Source organism: Nyctibius grandis, chromosome 2, assembly GCF_013368605.1.
Source record: "Nyctibius grandis isolate bNycGra1 chromosome 2, bNycGra1.pri, whole genome shotgun sequence".
Taxonomy (NCBI): Eukaryota; Metazoa; Chordata; class Aves; order Nyctibiiformes; family Nyctibiidae; genus Nyctibius; species Nyctibius grandis.
The window spans coordinates 17106734-17126594 of record NC_090659.1 but is presented as its reverse complement, the minus strand read 5'-3'; the positions used below and the strand labels follow the sequence as shown (position 1 = coordinate 17126594).

Genomic DNA, 19861 nt, shown 5'->3' with positions numbered 1-19861 from the left:
GGGTGTCTCTTCTGCACAGCTCTACAGGAATAAGCAATGTCCCGTCTCCCGGGAAAGGGGAGGAGGGGACTGGGTCCTCGGTCTGCACTCCCTCGCTGCTCAGTGGGGCTTCCCTGTCCTTGGTCCAGGCCATGCAGGCAGATGAGCAAGGATTTCATGCACTTGCAAGGGAAGTTGTTGCTGATTCATCAGTAACTGGCTCTTCTCCAGCCCCCAAACAGCTCGTGAGGTGGAAGAGGTCAAATCTAGCTCAATGTTACTTAATGTAGCGTGTGCACACGTTTTTATCGTGCAGTGACTTCTGCATCCTCAGCATAGCTGCCTTCAGATAAAGCAACTTCCATAATTTTATGGAATCTGTAAGAGCCACAGCATGTTTTTGTAACTGCAGCTTAATTTTCAGGTTTTTTTAGTTTTCTGACTCATAGTCCTTTTCTCCAGAAACACAAAATGATTCATATATCCAAGCACTTAACTCCTTTTACGTATGTAAATGGCACTTCATGCATGCTTAACGAGGGCATTCCAAACCACTAAAACCATAATTTGCTTATGCTACATAATAAGGTTTGAATCCTGCCAAGACTTAGGTAAATACTTTCAAGTTCATTGTAGGTTTTTGCAAATGGTGACTTAGACCCAGAATGTCCACTGGCTTAGACTCAGTGGGTCTTTGTGGTCCTCATAAGCTCTGACACAGCACCTGGGAAGAGAGAATGAGGAAGAAAAATGGAATTGGTGCTATAAATCTGATGCGGAAAAGAATGCAGAAGAGGCTCTTTTATTGCTTTCACAGGGGTAAGAGTTGAATATTAAAGTACATTAGAAAAAGGAGATAGAAAGAGAAGATGAAAAACATTTTTTTTCTTTCTCTCTGCTCCAGAATTTCTAAAATTAAACTCTCAGTGTCTTATTATTTTTGTTGGAAGATATGAGGGAAAAATCCCTATGCTGGATAATTCAAAGCCCAGATAGATTTATTTAGACTCAAAATATACAGTACTAGCTAGCCCTGCCTTTTTAAAAAGCCATTGCAGTGTTACTCAGGCAATGCACATAATTTATGCTTTTCTTTTTAAATGGAATCAAATAATTTATGATGCTGGGTTTTTAATATCTTAATCCAGACTTCTGCTCCCAGATCTTCCAGGAACCGCTACAGATTATTCAATGTCCAACAAAAATCCTATGTCTTTTTCATTTGTCTGTCTAACAGACGGAATTCTAAAAGCAGTAAAATCTTCCAATTTGAGTTGAAATTTAATAAAACGTAAATGCATTTTGGGGCCACAGTTTATGTTCTGAGAATCAGATTTCTGAAAAAGTCAAAAACCTTTTTTTCAGGTCCATAAAGTAGTGTTCTTTGCAGACATCTGTTCATTTTCAGGTATTTTATTGCTTTATCTTATTCTATGCTATTTTCACTTTGTTGTTGTGAAAAGGTATTTTTGGTTACAGTCTTCCTCTTTGTTGCATAAAAAAGGCAAAATTCTCTCCTTCCTCCCTCAATCTCCAAGAAGAAAAAAAAAAAGACTACTCAATTGAAGAGTACAAATGAAACAATACTGTTAGTTAGGAAAGGACCTGTCCTAACCTGGACAGACTGGAGAGTTGTGTGGAGAGGAACCTCATGAAGTTCAACACAGGCAAGTGTAGGGTCCTGCACCTAGGGAGCAATAACCCCATGCACCAGTACAGGTCGGGGGCTGATCTACTGGAGAGCAGCTCTGAACCTGGGAGTTCTGGTGGACAAGTTCACCATGAGCCAGCAATGTGCCCTTGTGGCCAAGAAGGTCAATGGTATCCTGGGGTGCATTAGGAAGAGTGTGGCCAGCAGGTCGAGGGAGGTTGTCCTCCCCCTCTACACTGCCCTAGTGAAGCCACACCTGGAGTACTGTGTCCAGTTCTGGGCCCCCCAGTTCAAGAAAGATAAGGAATTACTGGAGAGAGTCCAGTGGAGGTCTACAAAGATGATCAGAGGACTGAAGCATCTTTCTTATGAGGAAAGGCTGAGAGAGCTGGGTCTGTTTGGCCTGGAGAAGAGAAGACTGAGAGGGGATCTTATAAATACTTACAAATATCTTAAGGGCAAGCATCAAGAGGGTGGGGCAGACTCTTCTCAGTGGTGCCCAGTGACAGGACAAGGGGCAGTGGACACAAACTGAAACATGGGAAGTTCCATCTCAATATGAGAAAAATCTTCTTTACTTTGAGGGTGACAAAGCACTGGAACAGGCTGCCCAGGGCGGTTGTGGAGTCTCCTTCTCTGGAGATATTCAAAACCCGCCTGGACGCAACCCTGTGCAACGTGCTCTAGGGGAACTGGATTTGGCAGGGGGTTGAACTAGATGATCTCCAGAGGTCCCTTCCAACCCCAACCATTCTGTGATTCTGTGACCATGAATTGCGTGTTACATGCATTGAGCTTTGCAGGAACTGGAAGGGGCTTGGCTTTTTGCCATCAAAGCTGTTTCCTAGTCACGGCTGTAGTCACCAGGTAGCTGGCACCAGGAAGTGGGTCCCAGTGCTCCCTCCCTTGTGGTGCTGGTGTCCACACAACTTCCACCAGCATCATCCCAGAGGCTCCTGCCATTAAAAGGAGCCGTGGAGAGCCAAGGCCTCCAATTTGTTTATACTCTTCAGATTCTTTTCCAGTGATGTTGTGGATAAATATGTTTTGCACTCCTGGCGCTGCTGCATTCAGGTGTCTGCGGATCTCTCCCAAGACAGTACTTATTTCAGAGAGAGGCAATTTATGAAGAAATAGTGTGTTCTGCAAAGAAGTTACACTGGATGATCTGACATCCCAAGCAACTTTTAAATAGGTGATGAGGATATATCCTAGGATGCCAGAGGAAGATCTGTGATCCCTTTCAAGGGAGAATGATGGACTCCTGAAAAATGGGCTGAATGATCAGGGAGCATTTCAGGGATGAGGGTCTCTATGATGCTTTTCCAGTTCAGTTCGCACAAGAAAGAGCTGCAATCGGTTTTGTAATATCGGGTCTGTGGCATTTGCTTGGTGGCTTTTCTCTCTGCACTCTGTGGTCTTCATTCTTCTGAAAGGTCATATTTGGTTTGTGCTGTCTCTGTTGGGACCCGATAGTGCACTTCTTTGCAATGATTCACCAAGTGTTTATTTAGGGGCTACGTTGCAACTAGGCAGAAATCTTTCAATATTAATAATATGTCTTACTTAGCAATTTACATAAGCTACTAGATTGGCATCTAGGTTACTTTTGTCTTCAGAGCTGACCACCAAGAAGGAAAAAAATGTTTCTGTTGACCTCAGTTTTTCCATAATTGGGAAGGAGAGCTTGAGTGAGCAACATGCAATTTTATATGAAGCATGGAATGCAAGATACCAAGTTTGGGCTTTTGCCTTCATTTGAGTATTTTGAGACTGAATCACAGAATCACAGAATCACAGAATGTTAGGGATTGGAAGGGACCTCGAAAGATCATCTAGTCCAATCCCCCTGCCGGGGCAGGATTGCCTAGACCATATCACACAGGAACGCGTCCAGGCGGGTTTTGAATGTCTCCAGAGAAGGAGACTCCACAACCTCTCTGGGCAGCCTGTTCCAGTGTTCAGTCACCCTTACAGTAAAGAAGTTTTTCCTCAAATTTAAGTGGAACCTCCTGTGCTCCAGCTTGCACCCATTGCCCCTTGTCCTGTCAAGGGATGTCACTGAGAAGAGCCTGGCTCCATCCTCTTGACACTTGCCCTTTACATATTTATAAACATTAATGAGGTCACCCCTCAGTCTCCTCTTCTCTAAGCTAAAGAGACCCAGCTCCCTCAGCCTCTCCTCATAAGGGAGACGTTCCACTCCCTTAATCATCTTCGTGGCTCTGCGCTGGACTCTCTCTAGCAGTTCCCTGTCCTTCTTGAACTGAGGGGCCCAGAACTGGACACAATACTCCAGATGCGGCCTCACCAGGGCAGAGTAGAGGGGGAGGAGAACCTCTCTCGACCTGCTAACCACACCCCTTCTAATACACCCCAGGATGCCATTGGCCTTCTTGGCCACAAGGGCACACTGCTGGCTCATAGTCATCCTGTTGTCCACTAGGACCCCCAGGTCCCTTTCTCCTACGCTGGTCTCCAACAGCTCTGTCCCCAACTTGTACTGGTACATGGGGTTGTTCTTGCCCAGATGCAGGACTCTACACTTGCCCTTGTTATATTTCATTAAATTTCTCCCCGCCCAACTCTCCAGCCTGTCCAGGTCTCTCTGAATGGCTGCGCAGCCTTCCGGCATCTCAGCCACTCCTCCCAGTTTTGTGTCATCAGCGAACTTGCTGACAGCACACTCTAATCCCTCATCCAAGTCATTAATGAATATATTGAATAGAACTGGTCCCAGAACCGACCCTTGCGGAACTCCGCTAGACACAGACCTCCAACTGGACTCTGTCCCGCTGACCACTACTCTCTGGCTTCTTTCCTTCAGCCAGTTTACAATCCACCTCACTACCCGATCATCCAGACCACACTTCCCCAGTTTAGCTGCGAGGATGCTGTGGGAGACCGTGTCAAACGCTTTACTGAAATCGAGATAGACCACATCCACAGCTTTACCATCATCTATCCACCGGGTAACATCCTCATAAAAGGCTATCAAGTTGGTTGAGCATGACTTCCCCTTGGTGAAGCCATGCTGAGTGCCCCTAATGATCCCCCTATCCTTGATGTGCCTAGAGACAGCACCAAGGACAAGTTGCTCCATCACCTTTCCGGGGATGGAGGTGAGGCTGACCGGTCTATAGTTACCCGGGTCCTCCTTCCTGCCCTTTTTGAAGACTGGAGTGACATTCGCTTTCCTCCAGTCCTCAGGCACCTCTCCCGTTGCCCACGACTTAGCAAAGATGATGGAGAGTGGCCTAGCAATGACTTCCGCCAGCTCCCTCAGCACTCGTGGGTGCATCCCATCAGGGCCCATGGATTTATGGATGTCCAGGTTGCTTAATTGGTCCCTGACCCAGCCCTCATCTACCAAGACAGATTCCTCCTCTATCCTGACTTCTTCTGAGGCCGCAGGGGTCCAGGGCTCCTCAGGACAGCCTCCAACAGTATAGACAGAGGCAAAGAAGGCATTCAGTAACTCCGCCTTCTTTTTATCCTCTGTCTCCAGGACCCCCACCTCATTCATCAGTGGGCCTACATTGCCTCTAGTGTGGGTTTTAGCTGCAATGTATTTGAAGAAGCCCTTTCTGTTGTCCTTGACCTCTCTTGCCAGGTTTAATTCCAAGGAGGCCTTAGCTTTCCTAGTTGCCTCCCTACATCCTCTGACAACAGACTTATATTCCTCCCAAGTGGCCAGCCCCTCCTTCCACGATCTGTACACCTTCTTCTTCCACTTGAGTTTGCCCAGCAGTTCCCTGTTCAACCATGCAGGTCTCTTGGTCCCCTTCCTTGACTTCCTACCTGCTGGGATGCTCTGATCTTGAGCTCGGAAGAAGCAGTCCTTGAACGCTAACCAACTATCTTGGGCCCCCTTACCTTCTAGTATCCTGTCCCATGGGATTTCCCCTAGCAATTGCTTGAAAAGGCCAAAGTTGGCCCTCCTGAAGTTCAGGGTTGTGATTCTGCTAGCTATTCTGTTCCTGCCACATGAGATCCTGAACTCTACCATCTCATGGTCGCTACAACCAAGGCTGCCCTCAACCTTCACCTCTTCAACCAGACCCTCCTTGTTAGTGAGGATAAGATCCAGCAGCGCTCCTCTCCTAGTTGGCTCATCCACCATTTGCATCAGAAAGTTATCATCAATGCACTGGAGGAACCTCCTGGACTGAGGATGGCTGGCTGAGTAGGCCTCCCAGCAAATATCAGGGTAGTTGAAATCCCCCACAACAACCAGGCCCTGTAATTGCGAGACTGCTCTCAGCTGCCTGTAGAAGGCCTCATCACCCTCCTCATCCTGATCCGGTGGCCTGTAATAGACACCCACAACAGTATCACCCCTGCCAGCCTGCCCCTTAATTCGCACCCACAAACTCTCAACTCGCTCCTGATCCGCCTCTGGACAGAACTCAATACATTCTAGCTGCTCACTCACATAAAGAGCAACTCCACCACCTCTCCTTAGCGGCCTGTCTTTCCTGAACAGGACATAGCCATCCATGACCACATTCCAGTCATGCGAGGCGTCCCACCATGTCTCTGTAATTGCCACTAGATCATAGCCCCCCGACCGAACACGGATTTCTAACTCCTCCTGCTTATTCCCCATGCTGCGTGCATTGGTGTACAGGCATTTCAGGGAGCGAGCTGGGCACAGCGGTTTCATCCCAGATTCACCCCCTGACTTCACCCCAGGGGGATGGGGGGCCTCCTGGTCTACCTCAACACTAGAGCATTGCCCCAGTGGTGCAAGCCCAGCTACCACCCCATCCCCCTTCGAATCTAGTTTAAAGCTCTCCGAATGAGCCCTGCTAATTCCTGTCCCAGAACCCTTTTGCCCCTACGACATAAACCTTTCCCATGTACCACTGTCACGCCTGTTGCCTTATAAAACCAGCCATTATCAAAGAACCCAAAGCCCTGCCTGTAGCACCAGTCTCGTAGCCAGGCGTTAATACCGAGAATCCTACTGTTCCATCCCAATGAATGCTTGAACCATGGCTGCCTTTGGGAGGTTTTCTGCCAACGACCAGTTCATTGTCTTTCATTGGTTTCTTTGTTCCAGCTAAAGGAAACATGGCAGTAGAGGTTGGTTAGCTCACACCTCTGCCAGCAACTACAGCTCCTGCCGCAGTGCTCACGGTAGTGGCTAGATGGTACACACAGGGCTGTTGAGGAGGAGACAGTCTTATGTGGAGAAAATTAAATACAGTAAGGACCAGCCTTCACCATGGAAAACTTTGCAAGTGAAGTTGATCGGAATGGGCAGAGTGGTGTGAAACTGTGAAGACAGATGTCGAGGCCAACAGCAAGAAAATGAAGGGAGGACACAGAAGACATCCTGGAGCGTGGCAGAGCTCTCCTTTGGTTTCCGTATCTAGCATTCACTTCTCTGTTCAGCCCATTGCCTTGGAAAACATGAGGAACTGCTCTTTTTAATTACAGCCATCACAGTTCTTTCTCTTTTAAAATTTATTAATCTGTGGGTCACCTCCGACCTGCCTTGGTGCTCCTCTGCCTCATGGACCAAGAATTAAGAGCCCTGTCTTTTGGCCCTTTCCCTTAGTGCCTGCTCACTTGTTTCACTGACCAAAAAACAGTTAGCCCTGTGCAGGATGCTCCTTGGCACATCAAAACCACATCACACGTGGCTAGCTTCGGGGTTTGTTACAGGCACAAAGCAGGCAGCAAGCATGCTAAAAGGTGCAGAGCTATCAACCTTTATGGCAACTGTGACTTTTCAGGCTTGGCTTCAAGCTGGGTGAAAATACTCTGTAGATGCATGCCTGGGTAAAACTAGGCAGGTTTGGCTGTCGATAGCTCAGTGATTTCAGGATCTGACAGGCAGGAATTCCAGAAGTCACAATAGTAAGACAGGCTCCTGGAGCAAGAGCTTCCCAGGAGGGGAGCTGCGGGATTCTCCTGTGCTGAGCTCATGGAGTGTGCAAAGTTAAGCGTTTGCAGAAGCTGGTATAAATAAAATCACTGTCAGAAAGAGTATGTTAAGAATTACCAGAAAGATAATATTCCTGGGATTCTCCGAAATGTTTATACCCAGTAACCTGGCTGCCAGAAGTGAGCTATTACTGGGGTTTACTAACTTTTTGGTCTTCTTGGAAGCCCACCATATCATCCTGACCTCTTGCACTTTGATGCTCAAAGGGCTGGAAGCTGGGCAGCAATTTCAGCCTCTCCCATTGCTGTTGATTCAGAAAGTGTTTTAAATGGCAGGCTCAGCCAGCAATGCAAACTGCAGGCATAAAAAGAATAAAAATCCCTAAATTAAAGCAAAGGCTACATTAGGCACGATTGTGCCGTAATTTTCTATTTAAGTCAACATCAGGTTGGGCCTTGGATTCGTGAGCACAATGAGGAACGTTTTGGAAAGTGGAAATTGCATTATGGCTTCTGTTTCCTTTCCAGGGAAGCATGTGAAGCACATTACAGAGCGAGGGAAAGTCATGACTGCAGGGAACAGCACAGGATGTCTGAGAGGGAAAGGTGGGGCGAGAGGAGCTGCTGCAAAACAAGGGCAGAGAAGCAGCAGGAGAGCCCGAGGGTGTAAAGTGGTAACTGGAAACCTTGCAATATCTTAATCAGAGTTCTTTCACATAAAAGGTCAAAAAAAAAGCTTCCCCCCCCCCATTACTTCTGACTATTTTTTAATCTCTTGTTCTAATTTCAATATGCATTGTTGGGGGTTTTTTTCCACATTCTGGCAATGTTCTGAAATTTTTGAACTGCCAGACAGATAGTTTCAAAACCAGTGTTTCACCCAGCATCTGCCTGTGTGCACGTATTAGTCTGATGAAAATGCTGGACAGGCTGGGACTGATCAAAATGTATTTGCTTAGCCATGATCAGTTAATAACACCACTGTGTATTATGTATTGTGCTTGCTATAGTGCGGCACGCACCTCACAGCTATATTTCATGCATCGTTCCCTCTGTCCATACAGCTATTTCTGAGACAGCCCTGCACTGAGCCTTAAGGAGGGTGGAAGCCGTGCCATCCCGCCTCCACCCCCTCTGTCTAGGGCAACAGGAGGATCTCTGGCCTGTCATACACAGGCAGGGGAAGCAGTTTGGGAACCAGCTAGAGGAAGAGCACGCTTTCTCTACTTTCTCTTTACTGTAGCAGCTACCTTGGCCTTTTCAGGATCGCTTATTTGAAGCACTTTGCAGCACTACTGGCCAAGCAGCTCCTCCAGGAAAAGCGTATGGTTTGGCGTAAAGGAAGTAAGCATAAAATGTCTACATATTTCTCAAAAGGCAAATGGTCTGAGAAGTCTGTCCAACCATAGTCCAAACCAGAACAAGCTGTAATTACATATCCTTTTGGTTTGCAGTTTATATGATTTTCTCGCTGGTTTTTAAAGCGTGCCACAGTTACGCTTCAGTGGCTCAGCAGCGTTTTAACGAGCTGTAGAAGGTACCCTATTGCTCAGGCACTGGCAATACTAAAAGACAGAACATACTGTCCTTTAACCCTTTGCAAGATTATGTAGCTGAAGAATATGGAGCAGTCTCAAAGTGATGACCTGTCCACGAGGAGCTGGGAGGAGGGAGGTCAGGAATTTGGATGATTAACCACTACCTTTTCATTGTACAGCTGCTACTCAGGATATTTTGGTGCTTGAGTTAATAATCTTCCAAATACAACAAGGTAGAGAGGCAACGACACAGAGGAAACAATTTGGAGGGAATTAAACATTAACAGCACACCTTAAATACAACCAAGTAGGAGCAAAAGAAGGAAAATACCATCCAAGTACAGTCTGTACCCAGTTTTAACAGGCAAGTGGGATTTGTTTACAGAAGCAGACAATCATCTCCTTCCTCCCTGCAGTAAAATGTGTATTTAAAGGTAGTACTAGTAGGAATTTTGTCTAAGTACAACTTGCAAAGTAAAGACTCAAAGACAAGCCTGGTCCATTTGAGTTGCTACTCCGTAAACTAATTATGTAATTTAAAACAGGAGGCATCAGCTAGCTGACTATTTAACTGATTCCCGAGTTGAATGGCCTTTCAGTCCACACTACCCTGGTGTCTGTGTTGCAGGGCTGTACAGCTCCATGGTGAGAAGGCTGCTGGCTCAGCCAATGGGTACCCTGGCTGATTCAGTACTTCTCCATCTGCTTTTGCCATGGGATTCTTAAGGTACCCCAGCTGTAAAGCCAAAATGCCACGGACAGCAAAGCCAGTCTCTTAGAGGATCACTCACTAAGTGGTTTTGTCCTTATGAAAATAAAGGGACAACCATGGAGAGGGGCAAACCCCCCAGAACGGGTCTGCCTGCGCCAGTGGAGGCAGGAGAAAATGGTGCGTGACCCCGCTGCACTTCTGCTGTCGGTCCAAGTAAACCGGGGTTTGCCAACCAAATTAAATCAATAGCCCACCCCCTCCCTCCAAGTAACATCAAATCTGATGAAGAGTCCAAAGAGTACGTTTTTCAAAATGTCAATGGCTGGATCAGAGGATCAAAGATCATTGATTTTTTTTTTATTTTATCTCAGAGGATGAGTTTTTAAAAATCCCTTATCAGCTGCTTTTTGAATGCCTGAAAGTGGAAAAAATTAAAAGGTGTTTATTAGTATTAGCAGTAGCATTCCAAAATGTATTGCAAGCATTATTATTAATATTATTCTAGAGATGCAGTGCCAGCAAATTATAGATACAGAGAGTTGGCAATAAATTAATTGGAGAACTAAAAAAGTACTGGAAATTAGGAAAGATGATGAGATGGAAAAGATCAGCTGAGCAAAATGAAGACTGAGAATGACATGTCTTTCTTGCACTAATATGGTAATGAAATAGAGCGAAGGCAGAATGGGAATACTGATCTTCGCATACTTCTAACAACTTGCCATACTCGGTCAAATTTCCGTAAAATTGCTAACATGAGCTATTACAGGATGAAAAGACCTTTATGCCAATATAATCGCATCTCTGGCGCAGAGCTCTGTCACTTCTGCAATGATAGTTTCTAAATTGATACAGTATTATAGAGTGAGCTGGGCTTTGGAAAAACTCGTGGCTTAAGTTCACCTGTGCCATAGCTTTAGCCTGTGTCCTCTGGTAGAGGACACGAGTCCAGGCAGGAGATCCAGGGCCCATAAACACTGTGTAACACATACAGGGAAAAACAACCCAAACTCCCACACAAATTGATGGGCTCTGGACTGACATTACCTCTCAGAAATGAGACTCAGTATTATGGTAAATAATGCCGTAAAATCTTAGTTCCTGACTGTGTGACAGTCAAGAAAAAACAGATCTAATACCATGGATTATTTAAGAAGAAAATAGAGATGAAAACATCAAATGTTATTGTGCCTCTGTCGTACGTGCTTCTGCTGCTGCTCTCAGAAGAGGATGAGAAAACATGCAAGGACGGGTGGCCGGGGTGTGTAAAACACCCAAGTTACCGGTTCCCCCGAGGGACGGGTTCTGTGATCCCGGGCAACTCAGCCGCACCGGCTGCAAGAGGGGTGAGAGCCCTGCCTGGCTCCAGCATCGCCAAGGTGTTGGTGCCACCCAGCAAAAGGCCTAATCCCCTGCACAGGGTTCTCTCTGCTGGGACAGAAATGTTAAGCTGTGAATTAGATTTATATTCTTTCCAGTGGGAAGTTCCTAAAAGCATTGGAAGACTGCTGCTTTGCATATCCAATTGTTACCCCGACAATATCTCTAGACATTTACACAACTTTAAAATTACTTTTCCTCCCTCCATTTTCACTTTTCTGTGCGTTGCTTTTCTGTGGCAGTCTTTTTGTCTTCATTGGGTTTGCTTCTATAAAGGACTTTGCATAATGTTTTCCTTCAAATTGTTCCATTTCGAAGTTTCCCCTTTATTTCAAACTTCCTAGTTGCTATGTGACTCTGCTGTGTGGTTTCCAGGTCTTCTTTTGCTTTACAGTGTCCTTGTTCTCTGAGGCACTTTCCCTTGAACAGGTCTATGGTGGTGATATAGCATGAAAAATTGCTGTATCCCTAGGTCTCTCTATACAGGAGTCTAAAATGTCAGTGAGACAAAGACAAAGCAAGCATTTTTTAATATAAAATAAGGGATATTTTCTCATAGGATATTTATTTTCAAAAATTCCCTAATAGCGCAAAGAGAAACTTCGCCATTTTATAAAAAATACATGCTTATTTATCTTCATACGTTCTAGTCATACCACAGGCTTTCCACAAAAAGAACAAGCATTTATTTTTGTGCTGTGTGCCCAGAACAGCTACTGCACAACCGTCTTCCTGCCAGGACTTGGTGCTGAGAAGGTGCAGCCTGATGTTTAGAGGCAGAGTGCTCCTAGTTTTACTGGGGCCCGTTGCGAGTGGCAGGGGCTGCAGGTCTCTGAGGCCAGATGGCTTTACGTTTTTGATTCACCATCAGAGAGTGGTATAGCCTTATAGGTATTCTGTTATAGATGTTTGGGAGAGTACATCTCCTGAAGTCCTCTCAAACAGATCCTTTTCAACTCAAACACTCGATTCCTGGAACAGTTTCACGTGCGTGGCACTGGGACTGATCTGAAGCCCACCAAGACCAGCCAGTGCCTTTCTGCTGGTACTCAGTCAGACTGCAACCAGATTTAAAAAGTGACCTACATCTTTTGCTCCACATCTCAGGCGCTCGTTGCATAACCATCCATAGGTGGTCTAAATTTACCACTGCAGTGTGAAAACCTGAATCTAGGAGCAGCAGTGGGTCTATTTAAACCGCTTTTTGTCCTGATTTCAGAACCATTAGCAAGACTTACCAGTTTTGTCAACAGAGCTAAGCTGGTGAATGTTTAATTTGGTCACCATTTTTGTTTCTGGTTCATGGCTATACCAGCAGGAGCTATGGTGGGGACCAGCAAAATAATTCTTTAGCTGATATTCATTACTTTGCTTACTGACCCAGGTTTGCTAACCTGGCAGAAGTGGTTTTTGCTTTCCAGTATAGTTGTGTTTAGACTGAGAGGCCTTTTCAGACTTGGAAGTTTTTGCCAGTGGCTTTCAGCCCTTTTTGAATTTCAGCTGCAGGCAGATACAGAGGGGCTTTCTACAGCTGTCTTGCCCTGCTGCTGTTTCTTTGCAAAGGCAAGATCGTGCCAGTCGGCCAACACCGCCAAAGGGTCACTAGGAAAAACAATAGGACTAAGTCCTCGGGTCTCAGCGCTGTCACCCAAAGCAAGCTGGCAGCTGTATAAGTATCTGCTTAATATCTCAGGGAAGGTGGAAATTCCTTTTGAAGATGGTATCAGAGATTTTTTCTGCTTTTTTCCTTTCCTTATGAACAGTCTTCCTATGTAAACTATCACGGAACTGGCATTTAAATTAGTGGAGTGATATTGCTTTGGAGCAGTTGCCATTCATGCAGAAGGGGAGAGGTGGCTTTGGGTGTGAGGCTGGGGTGCCTGGTAGGCACCAGCGCATGAAGAGTGCAACCCGTCGCTCAGGGCAGATGACTGAATGGCATCTGGCTGACCGCTTCTGGAACAAATGGGACACCTTTGCTTTGGTAGACAGCTGAGACAAACTCTGTTTAAGCTGTGCTTAAAATTAGCTTTTTTAATATAGAACTTTTAACTTAGCACTGGGAAGGTAACGTGTGCTGTGTGTTACCCACTTCTGTCAGCCTTTAGGATGGAGATTTGCTGTGCGTTACCACTTCTGTGAGCCTTTAGGGTGGAGGATGGGTGTTCCTCAGGGTGCAGCTGGTTAGAAGTGCAAGAAACTGTTGTGGTTTCTGGGATTTTAGCAGATCAGCCAGGCAGAGTGTACCTGGGATGCAGGAGCTGGGCAGCAGTGGCCTGTGTACAAAGCAGAAATGCTGTGCAGAACCTGAGTCCAGGGGTCAGCAGTGGCTGGTTCTGCCTCTTCCACCTGGGAGAAGGGTTATTTCAGCATAGCAGAGTTCCCCACGACTCTGCGATGCGGTGCCCCAGTGAAGGGCACAGCGATTCATGCACTAAGTGGATGTAGCAAAAGCGCTAGCGATTCACTGTTGTCTGTCGTAGGGCTACTTTGCATTATGCCTGATTTTTTAATTGTGGAGTTATAAGGAAACTTTCAGGAATTAAGAGAGTATTATGTTAAAGTGTCTCCTGAATCAAACTGTTTTCTCACACGGCAGTTTCTCTCAAGGTAGAGAGAATGTTCCCAGAGAGAGCTGGATGGGAAAGCTGGAGGTCTCTTGATCACATCTTCCAAGAGCATCAGACTTCCTTTTTGTTAGATGCAAACTATCAGGGATGCAGGGGGGCGGGGGATTGTTTCTCAGTTACTCATGGTGTTTAATACCAAGGCGCTTTATTACATCAGTGTTTTGAGCTACCGGTTTTACGGCCAGGTGCTTGCTGACATGAGTTAGGGTTTTGTGAATTAGGCCTTTATATATTCTGCAAAATATTAACAGGTTTACTGTCACTGCACACTCTTCATTTGTTGCTACATAGCAGCAGAGAACAATTTAGCTCCCTGGCAGTGTTATTTTAGTAAGACAGCAAATTGTGTTTACTTATGCTATACAATTCAGTAATTGTACTGCAAATCTTGGCCAAATTCCTGAATAGTTTGGGCCTAAAAACAAGCTCTTAAATTCATATTTAGGTTCCTAAATAGAAGGTCTGGTTTTTCAAGTATTGGGTACCTCCTGACTCTTGGTGACTTTTTGGAAGCCAATAGGCTATCAGCACTTTGAAAATCAGGCCTGATACTTATTCCCACACTTGTATGGGGAAGCCAAACTATGTTTTAAACTCCTTTTAATATTTGTCTTTGTAGTATTGTGGTGCCTGTTTTATTCCCTGCATTGCAATAATTCCTAGTGGAGCTTATTCATGTTGACAAACTATCAGTTTGGATTGATTAAAACATCCAGTAAAAAAGTTGCCAGCAAGGTTGCTATGTGAAATCTTTGCTGGAAGATGAAGAGATGCACAGAGTAAAAATATTTCTGGCAAGTCACTGGGATTTTTTTGTAAAAGGGCAGGCTGTAAATACCATCTTTCATATAACATATGTTTCACTGCCTGTGCCTGACAACAAACCTGGGTGAACTAGGGTTCATCAGAAAGGCTGATTTTGCCCTCAATATTATTGGGAGCTATTCAGTGCCTCTTGGTGAGGTTTTTCTCCTGTGTGTCAGTGCAATAATGCTTCCTTTCCTTTCTCTATATAATTTCAAGGAAAGTCTGGTTCATTACGTCAGGGGCTGAGCTAAATTCTTTCCTCTGGACCATTTTAAAAGAAATCATTTAAACCTCAAATGCTTGTGCTGGCTGAAGCAGCAGATATGTGCAAGAGTGGGCATTCACTTTGCTTTTTGCTGCTCATCTTCGAGAAGAGGAGGCTGTCCTTAATCTGTGGGCTCAGAAGCACAGCAGAAGGACTTTTTGACCTGAGATAAAACAATGCAAAACCATTCCTGTGGAAGCACAGCATGCAAGCGCTTCGGAATGCTTCTAGAATATATTACTGGGGATAGCTTACTCTTTTCAAAAGAAAATCATACCAGTGCCTTTAGGAAAAAAAAAGTCTTGTGTGATGAAGGGAAAGGGAAGAAATTATTCTTGGTAATATTTTAAAGTTGTTAAATTCATACTGTATGGTAAATCAGCAGAGCGTTCTGGCATGATTGCAAAGGCGACTTTGAAAGAGTTTCTCATTTTGGTCTTGGGGATCTTTCATTTCTTCTATTCAGATGCCCTGATGGCTCAAAATTTGCAGCATTTTCAGTAATCAATATGCACTTTTTTTTCTCAAAAAAAGCCACTATTGAGAAGACAATTTTGTTTTGTAAACATTATTCAGCTGAAACTGACGGCATGTTTCCATTCCCCTTGCAGAGGCACAGCGATAGCTGGAATTGTTTTCGGTATAGTATTTATAATGGGAGTGATTGCCGGGATTGCCATCTGTATCTGCATGTGCATGAAAAACAACCGTGGGACTCGAGTAGGGGTCATCCGAACTACACACATCAACACGATCAGCACGTACCCAGGTAAGGAAGCGAAATGACACCCCTGCAAGAGTGCCGGCACCCCTGCAAGAGTGCCGGCGTTCATAGTAGGAGCGTATCTTTGGGTAGTTACAACTCCTCAGTAAATGGGGGATGTGAAGACAGCAGGCGGCTCCTCTCAGTCCGGAGGGGAACGGCACGACTCCCTGCTGAGAAACACAAGGCAGCTCAGCGTGCGCAGCGTTCGTCAGTGCAGCACTCTGCCTGGGCTAATTTATTCAGCTACTCAGTGGGCTAATGAGGTCTGGCCAGGTGCCATACTCACACAGCTGTATGGCTTGCGGTGCCCGCAGTAGCACGTTGAGACCTCACTCAGGGCGGTGCTGCATTGTGCAGGATAGACCTTCTCCCTGTGCCAGAAGCTCTCTGGCAACGGATCAGTTGTTCTTTTGTGTTCTGGTTCTTGTATTTGCTCTTGTCCACATGCAGTCAGCTCCCTTTCATTGTCCGATACAATGGGGGCCCAGCACACCACAGAGAGGGGAAAACCTGGACAATAAGGTCTGTGGATCATAGCGCAAAGGCTTCGAGTGGTGCCACATGGAGTCTAATGCAGCCTGTGCTGGCTGGTACTCGGCCAGAGCTCACAAGCCCTTCTGGGTGCTGCGGGATCCCAGATGACTTCTACGAAGGCACACAGGCGTCTTTGCAGTGTGTTCTCTGCAGTGTGCCCAAGGAGGGACTGCTGGCTGGCACGCAGCGCTGGATCCAAGCTAGCTCTCTGCATCCACCTGGCACATGCCTGAACTGGTGGGAACTTGGAGCGTGGTGCAGAGATGCCCGTTGTGCCTTGGTCAAAGTTAGCTGAGATCTGGTGATGCTTGTTAGCTTTGGCTTAGTGTTGGACATGCTCAATGCAGGCTTGTCTGTGGGTTTACATTGTTTTGGTGTAATGGTTTTTTAGGTGCAGGGCAGCACCAGGGGAGGCACAGAGCCTAAGGCACATCTGGCACTGAGCTAATAAGCTGTCACAGGCTCTGGGGCACCCCAGGGGGATGGTAGGAACCCCTCATGGGTCTTCTCCAGTGCAGTTGTACCCATAGTGAGTGGGAACTGGTACATCAGGCTGTACCTGAGCCAGCTCTGTGCAAAGCCACTCTCTGCGCCACACTTGTCAACTCATGCCTGTCTAGGATTGGGGTACAGGAGCACCGAAGGGGGATCTGCACCGAGCCAGCTGGGGTCTGCAAGGCTCATTTGTCTGGGCTTCCCCCACGTGAAAGTGACCACATTGTTGAAGAGCAAAGCTGACCCTGGAAGCAGCATGACGGTGTTTATGCAATGCAGCTATGTCTCTGCTTCGGTGACATTGTTAATTACAAATATAGGAGCAATTGCCTTGGGATAACTTGACAGTTCACTGTAATAAAAGGCAATGGTGTTTCATGGATGAAGTCTCTTCATCCCACTCTTAAGAGATCCCCTGCCTTTATATTCCCTCCTACTGCAAAGGTTGCAGCAAACCCCAGGTGAATTATGTGTACTTATAGGCAAGCTATGCAATATTTATTATGTGTTCCTTTATCAGGTTCACTGCTCTGAGTGTCTGTTTTCTCCCTCATGCTCTTACTTCCCAGTTAAACTAAAACCATCTATAATCATCCTTATCATTGCAACATTGTTTTGCATAGAGAGATGAGTAATGAAAGAAAACTGCAATATTCTCAGCTATGAATTGCTGAAGAGCTGCTTCAGAATCTAATAGTCACTGCAAGCTGTAAAAACAAGAGCAAAATGAAGACTCCGGGGCTGTAGTCTTGTCCTCCCCAAGTCTGCTTCTGCAATGACTCACCCCTGTCTCTCTACCTCCAGGCAGTTTGATTCTGAGCGCTCCCCGTTCCTGGTGCAAACATTAGTTCGAGCAGTTCTTCTTCTCAGCACCAGCAGTCTTTGGAGGATGGAGAAGCTCTGAAATGATTTCTGTGTTTCACATTGTCATGAACACTTCTGGAGTAATGACTGACCTGGCTTTGGCTGCAGGGTTTGTGACCAGCCCTCCCCCTGCCATCACCTGTTTTGGACAGGAACAGCAAGCAAGAGGTTGCCCTTCCTTTGGCCTCAGCCACAGTGGTAGCTGGTTTTTCAGAGAGGAGGGAGTGCTTTTTCTGGCAATCTGGGATTCAGTCTCTTTCCCCCATTACAAACATCCTAGGTTTCTGTTTCCTCTCTACTAAAGTGCTATTTCACTGCCAGACTGCATGAGACATCTAGGAAGGGGATAGGAAAGCATTCATGGTGACATGAACAGAGACATGAGCAGACTCTGGACCTTAACAGTGACATGGTGACATGAGCAGACTCTGGACCTTAAAATTTGTAGAGATTACTCTAATGGGGTCTTGACATGGAGCCTTGCATTCCTAATATGCTATCATTCTGCAGCATTTACTGTCCTTTTGATCACTGAATTAATCCTTCTTCTCTAAGGTTAGTAGAAGGAGATGAGAAAACATTTTCAGCTGTTTGTGAATATTTTTGTTGTTTCCTAAATGCCTGACCCAGTTTACAAATGCTGGGCTTTCCTCAGATGTCTCCATTGGGGTGAACAAGGCTGAAGCTCTGTTCTTCCTCAGCCCGAGCCGTGGGAATGTCCTGGGGAGATGTCTGGCATTTGCCCTGGGAGGTGTGATGCTGATGTGTTTGGCATGGCATGTTACACATCTCCTGGGGATCCAAAGGGTGTTTGAGACATCTGTGGAGATCAGTGAAAGCCTGGCTACCCCATCATTTTGAGGTGACAAATCTGTGTTACTGTTAAAGGGGGTAGAAGGGAATGGAACTGATAAAAACCCAACCTTCCTCCCCTAAAAAAGTTTAGCTCTGCCACATCACTCTGGTGACATCCTTCATATGGCCACTTAAACACCGTTACCAGCACAATGTATCGGTGGGCACACGGCTAAGAAGTGAAGGAAAGGGCAATAAGCAAGGGCTTGCATTGACGTAAAGTGACCGCATAATGACAGTCTGAAAAAAAAGTGAGTGCATTGCCAGGAGACTTTACATCTGTTGTATGGAAGTCTGAATGTCAGCTAGAAAATACTTGGGTGCCTGCATTTGAAAAAAATGATTTTTAACTATGTCTTCTTTTTTCTCCCATTTCAGTGGCTCCACCACCATACAGTTACGAATATGAAATGGAGTACCCAGCTGACCTACCTCCACCTTATACTCCAACTCCACAGACTTCGATACAGTATCCCCCACCCCCTCCTTACCCTGGATATTTAGGGAAGTAATTATGTGGCTTCACAATGATATTAACTTCACAACGATTGAAACAGCCAGCATCGTTGGGACAAATATTATCAGCTCAGGGACAAATAGGGTTGGTGTCTGCATCAACACATACGGCAAGGTGTTGAAATAAAGTGGGAGGGTTGCCACGGCTCAGGATGAAGAATGCTGTCCATTACGGACCATCACATTTCATGATTAAACAACGCGTGACCAAAGAAACAGTTCCTGTAAGTTAGTGCCTGATGAACAGTGCTTAGCATCCATGCTTACCTTCAGCTGCAGCCCGTTACAGCATGTGGGAGTGGGGGTCTTCCCATGTAAGAACATGCAAGTGGTGCAAATGGTTCAACAAGCTGTCTCAAAAGCACAAGAGGCAGCTGCTGGGGCTTATTTTGGGGGAAAACACCAACTGTTGTCTTCAAGCATGTGTTACAGCTTTTCTTGAAACGAGGGGAATAAGGAAGAACAAGGAAGACTGAAGCCATTTTCAGTTTCTACTTCAGGCTGATAATACCTGATGATCAGCTGTGCATATTGGTCTGATGAGCATATTATCAAGAGAAGTGCTGTTGGAGTTATTCAGTAACCAAAAATGATGGATATTATTTTTGGCCAAGTGCAGGTTGTTTTAAGTGCCTACTTTTAAACAGTTTGAGACTAGTTTGTGGCCTGAAATGTAAACGTAAAGAGCATTTTTATATGTGAAATACACTAATTTATAGCTGATTTACTTTTACCTGGACTTAAATACTGTATACATTGGACATATGCTACAATGCCTCTTTATCAGCAAATGATACTTCAGTTTTTAAAAAAATACTGAATCCAGAAAACTCACAAGTGGGAGAAGAATACAAACCAAATATTAAAACATCATAGATTTGTCTTCAATTGGATTGTGTAAAGACTAGTTTTTTTAAAAAAAAGAAACATACTGTTTACCAGTATTAATGATATTCAGCCTAACCAAAGAGATG

The 19861-nt window shown here is 45.5% G+C and overlaps 1 protein-coding gene across 1 annotated transcript in view; it reads left to right on the top strand.

Moving 5' to 3' along the window:
- CYYR1 (cysteine and tyrosine rich 1) overlaps positions 1-19596 on the top strand; it is a 57920-nt gene extending 38324 nt beyond the window's left edge. Inside the window, exons 3-4 of the mRNA XM_068421612.1 lie at positions 15469-15626; positions 18750-19596. Of these exons, the coding sequence (XP_068277713.1) occupies positions 15469-15626; positions 18750-18883 (292 nt within the window). The 3' untranslated portion in view covers positions 18884-19596. The remainder of the gene's footprint in view (positions 1-15468; positions 15627-18749) is intronic.
- Positions 19597-19861: the final 265 nt, after the last annotated feature.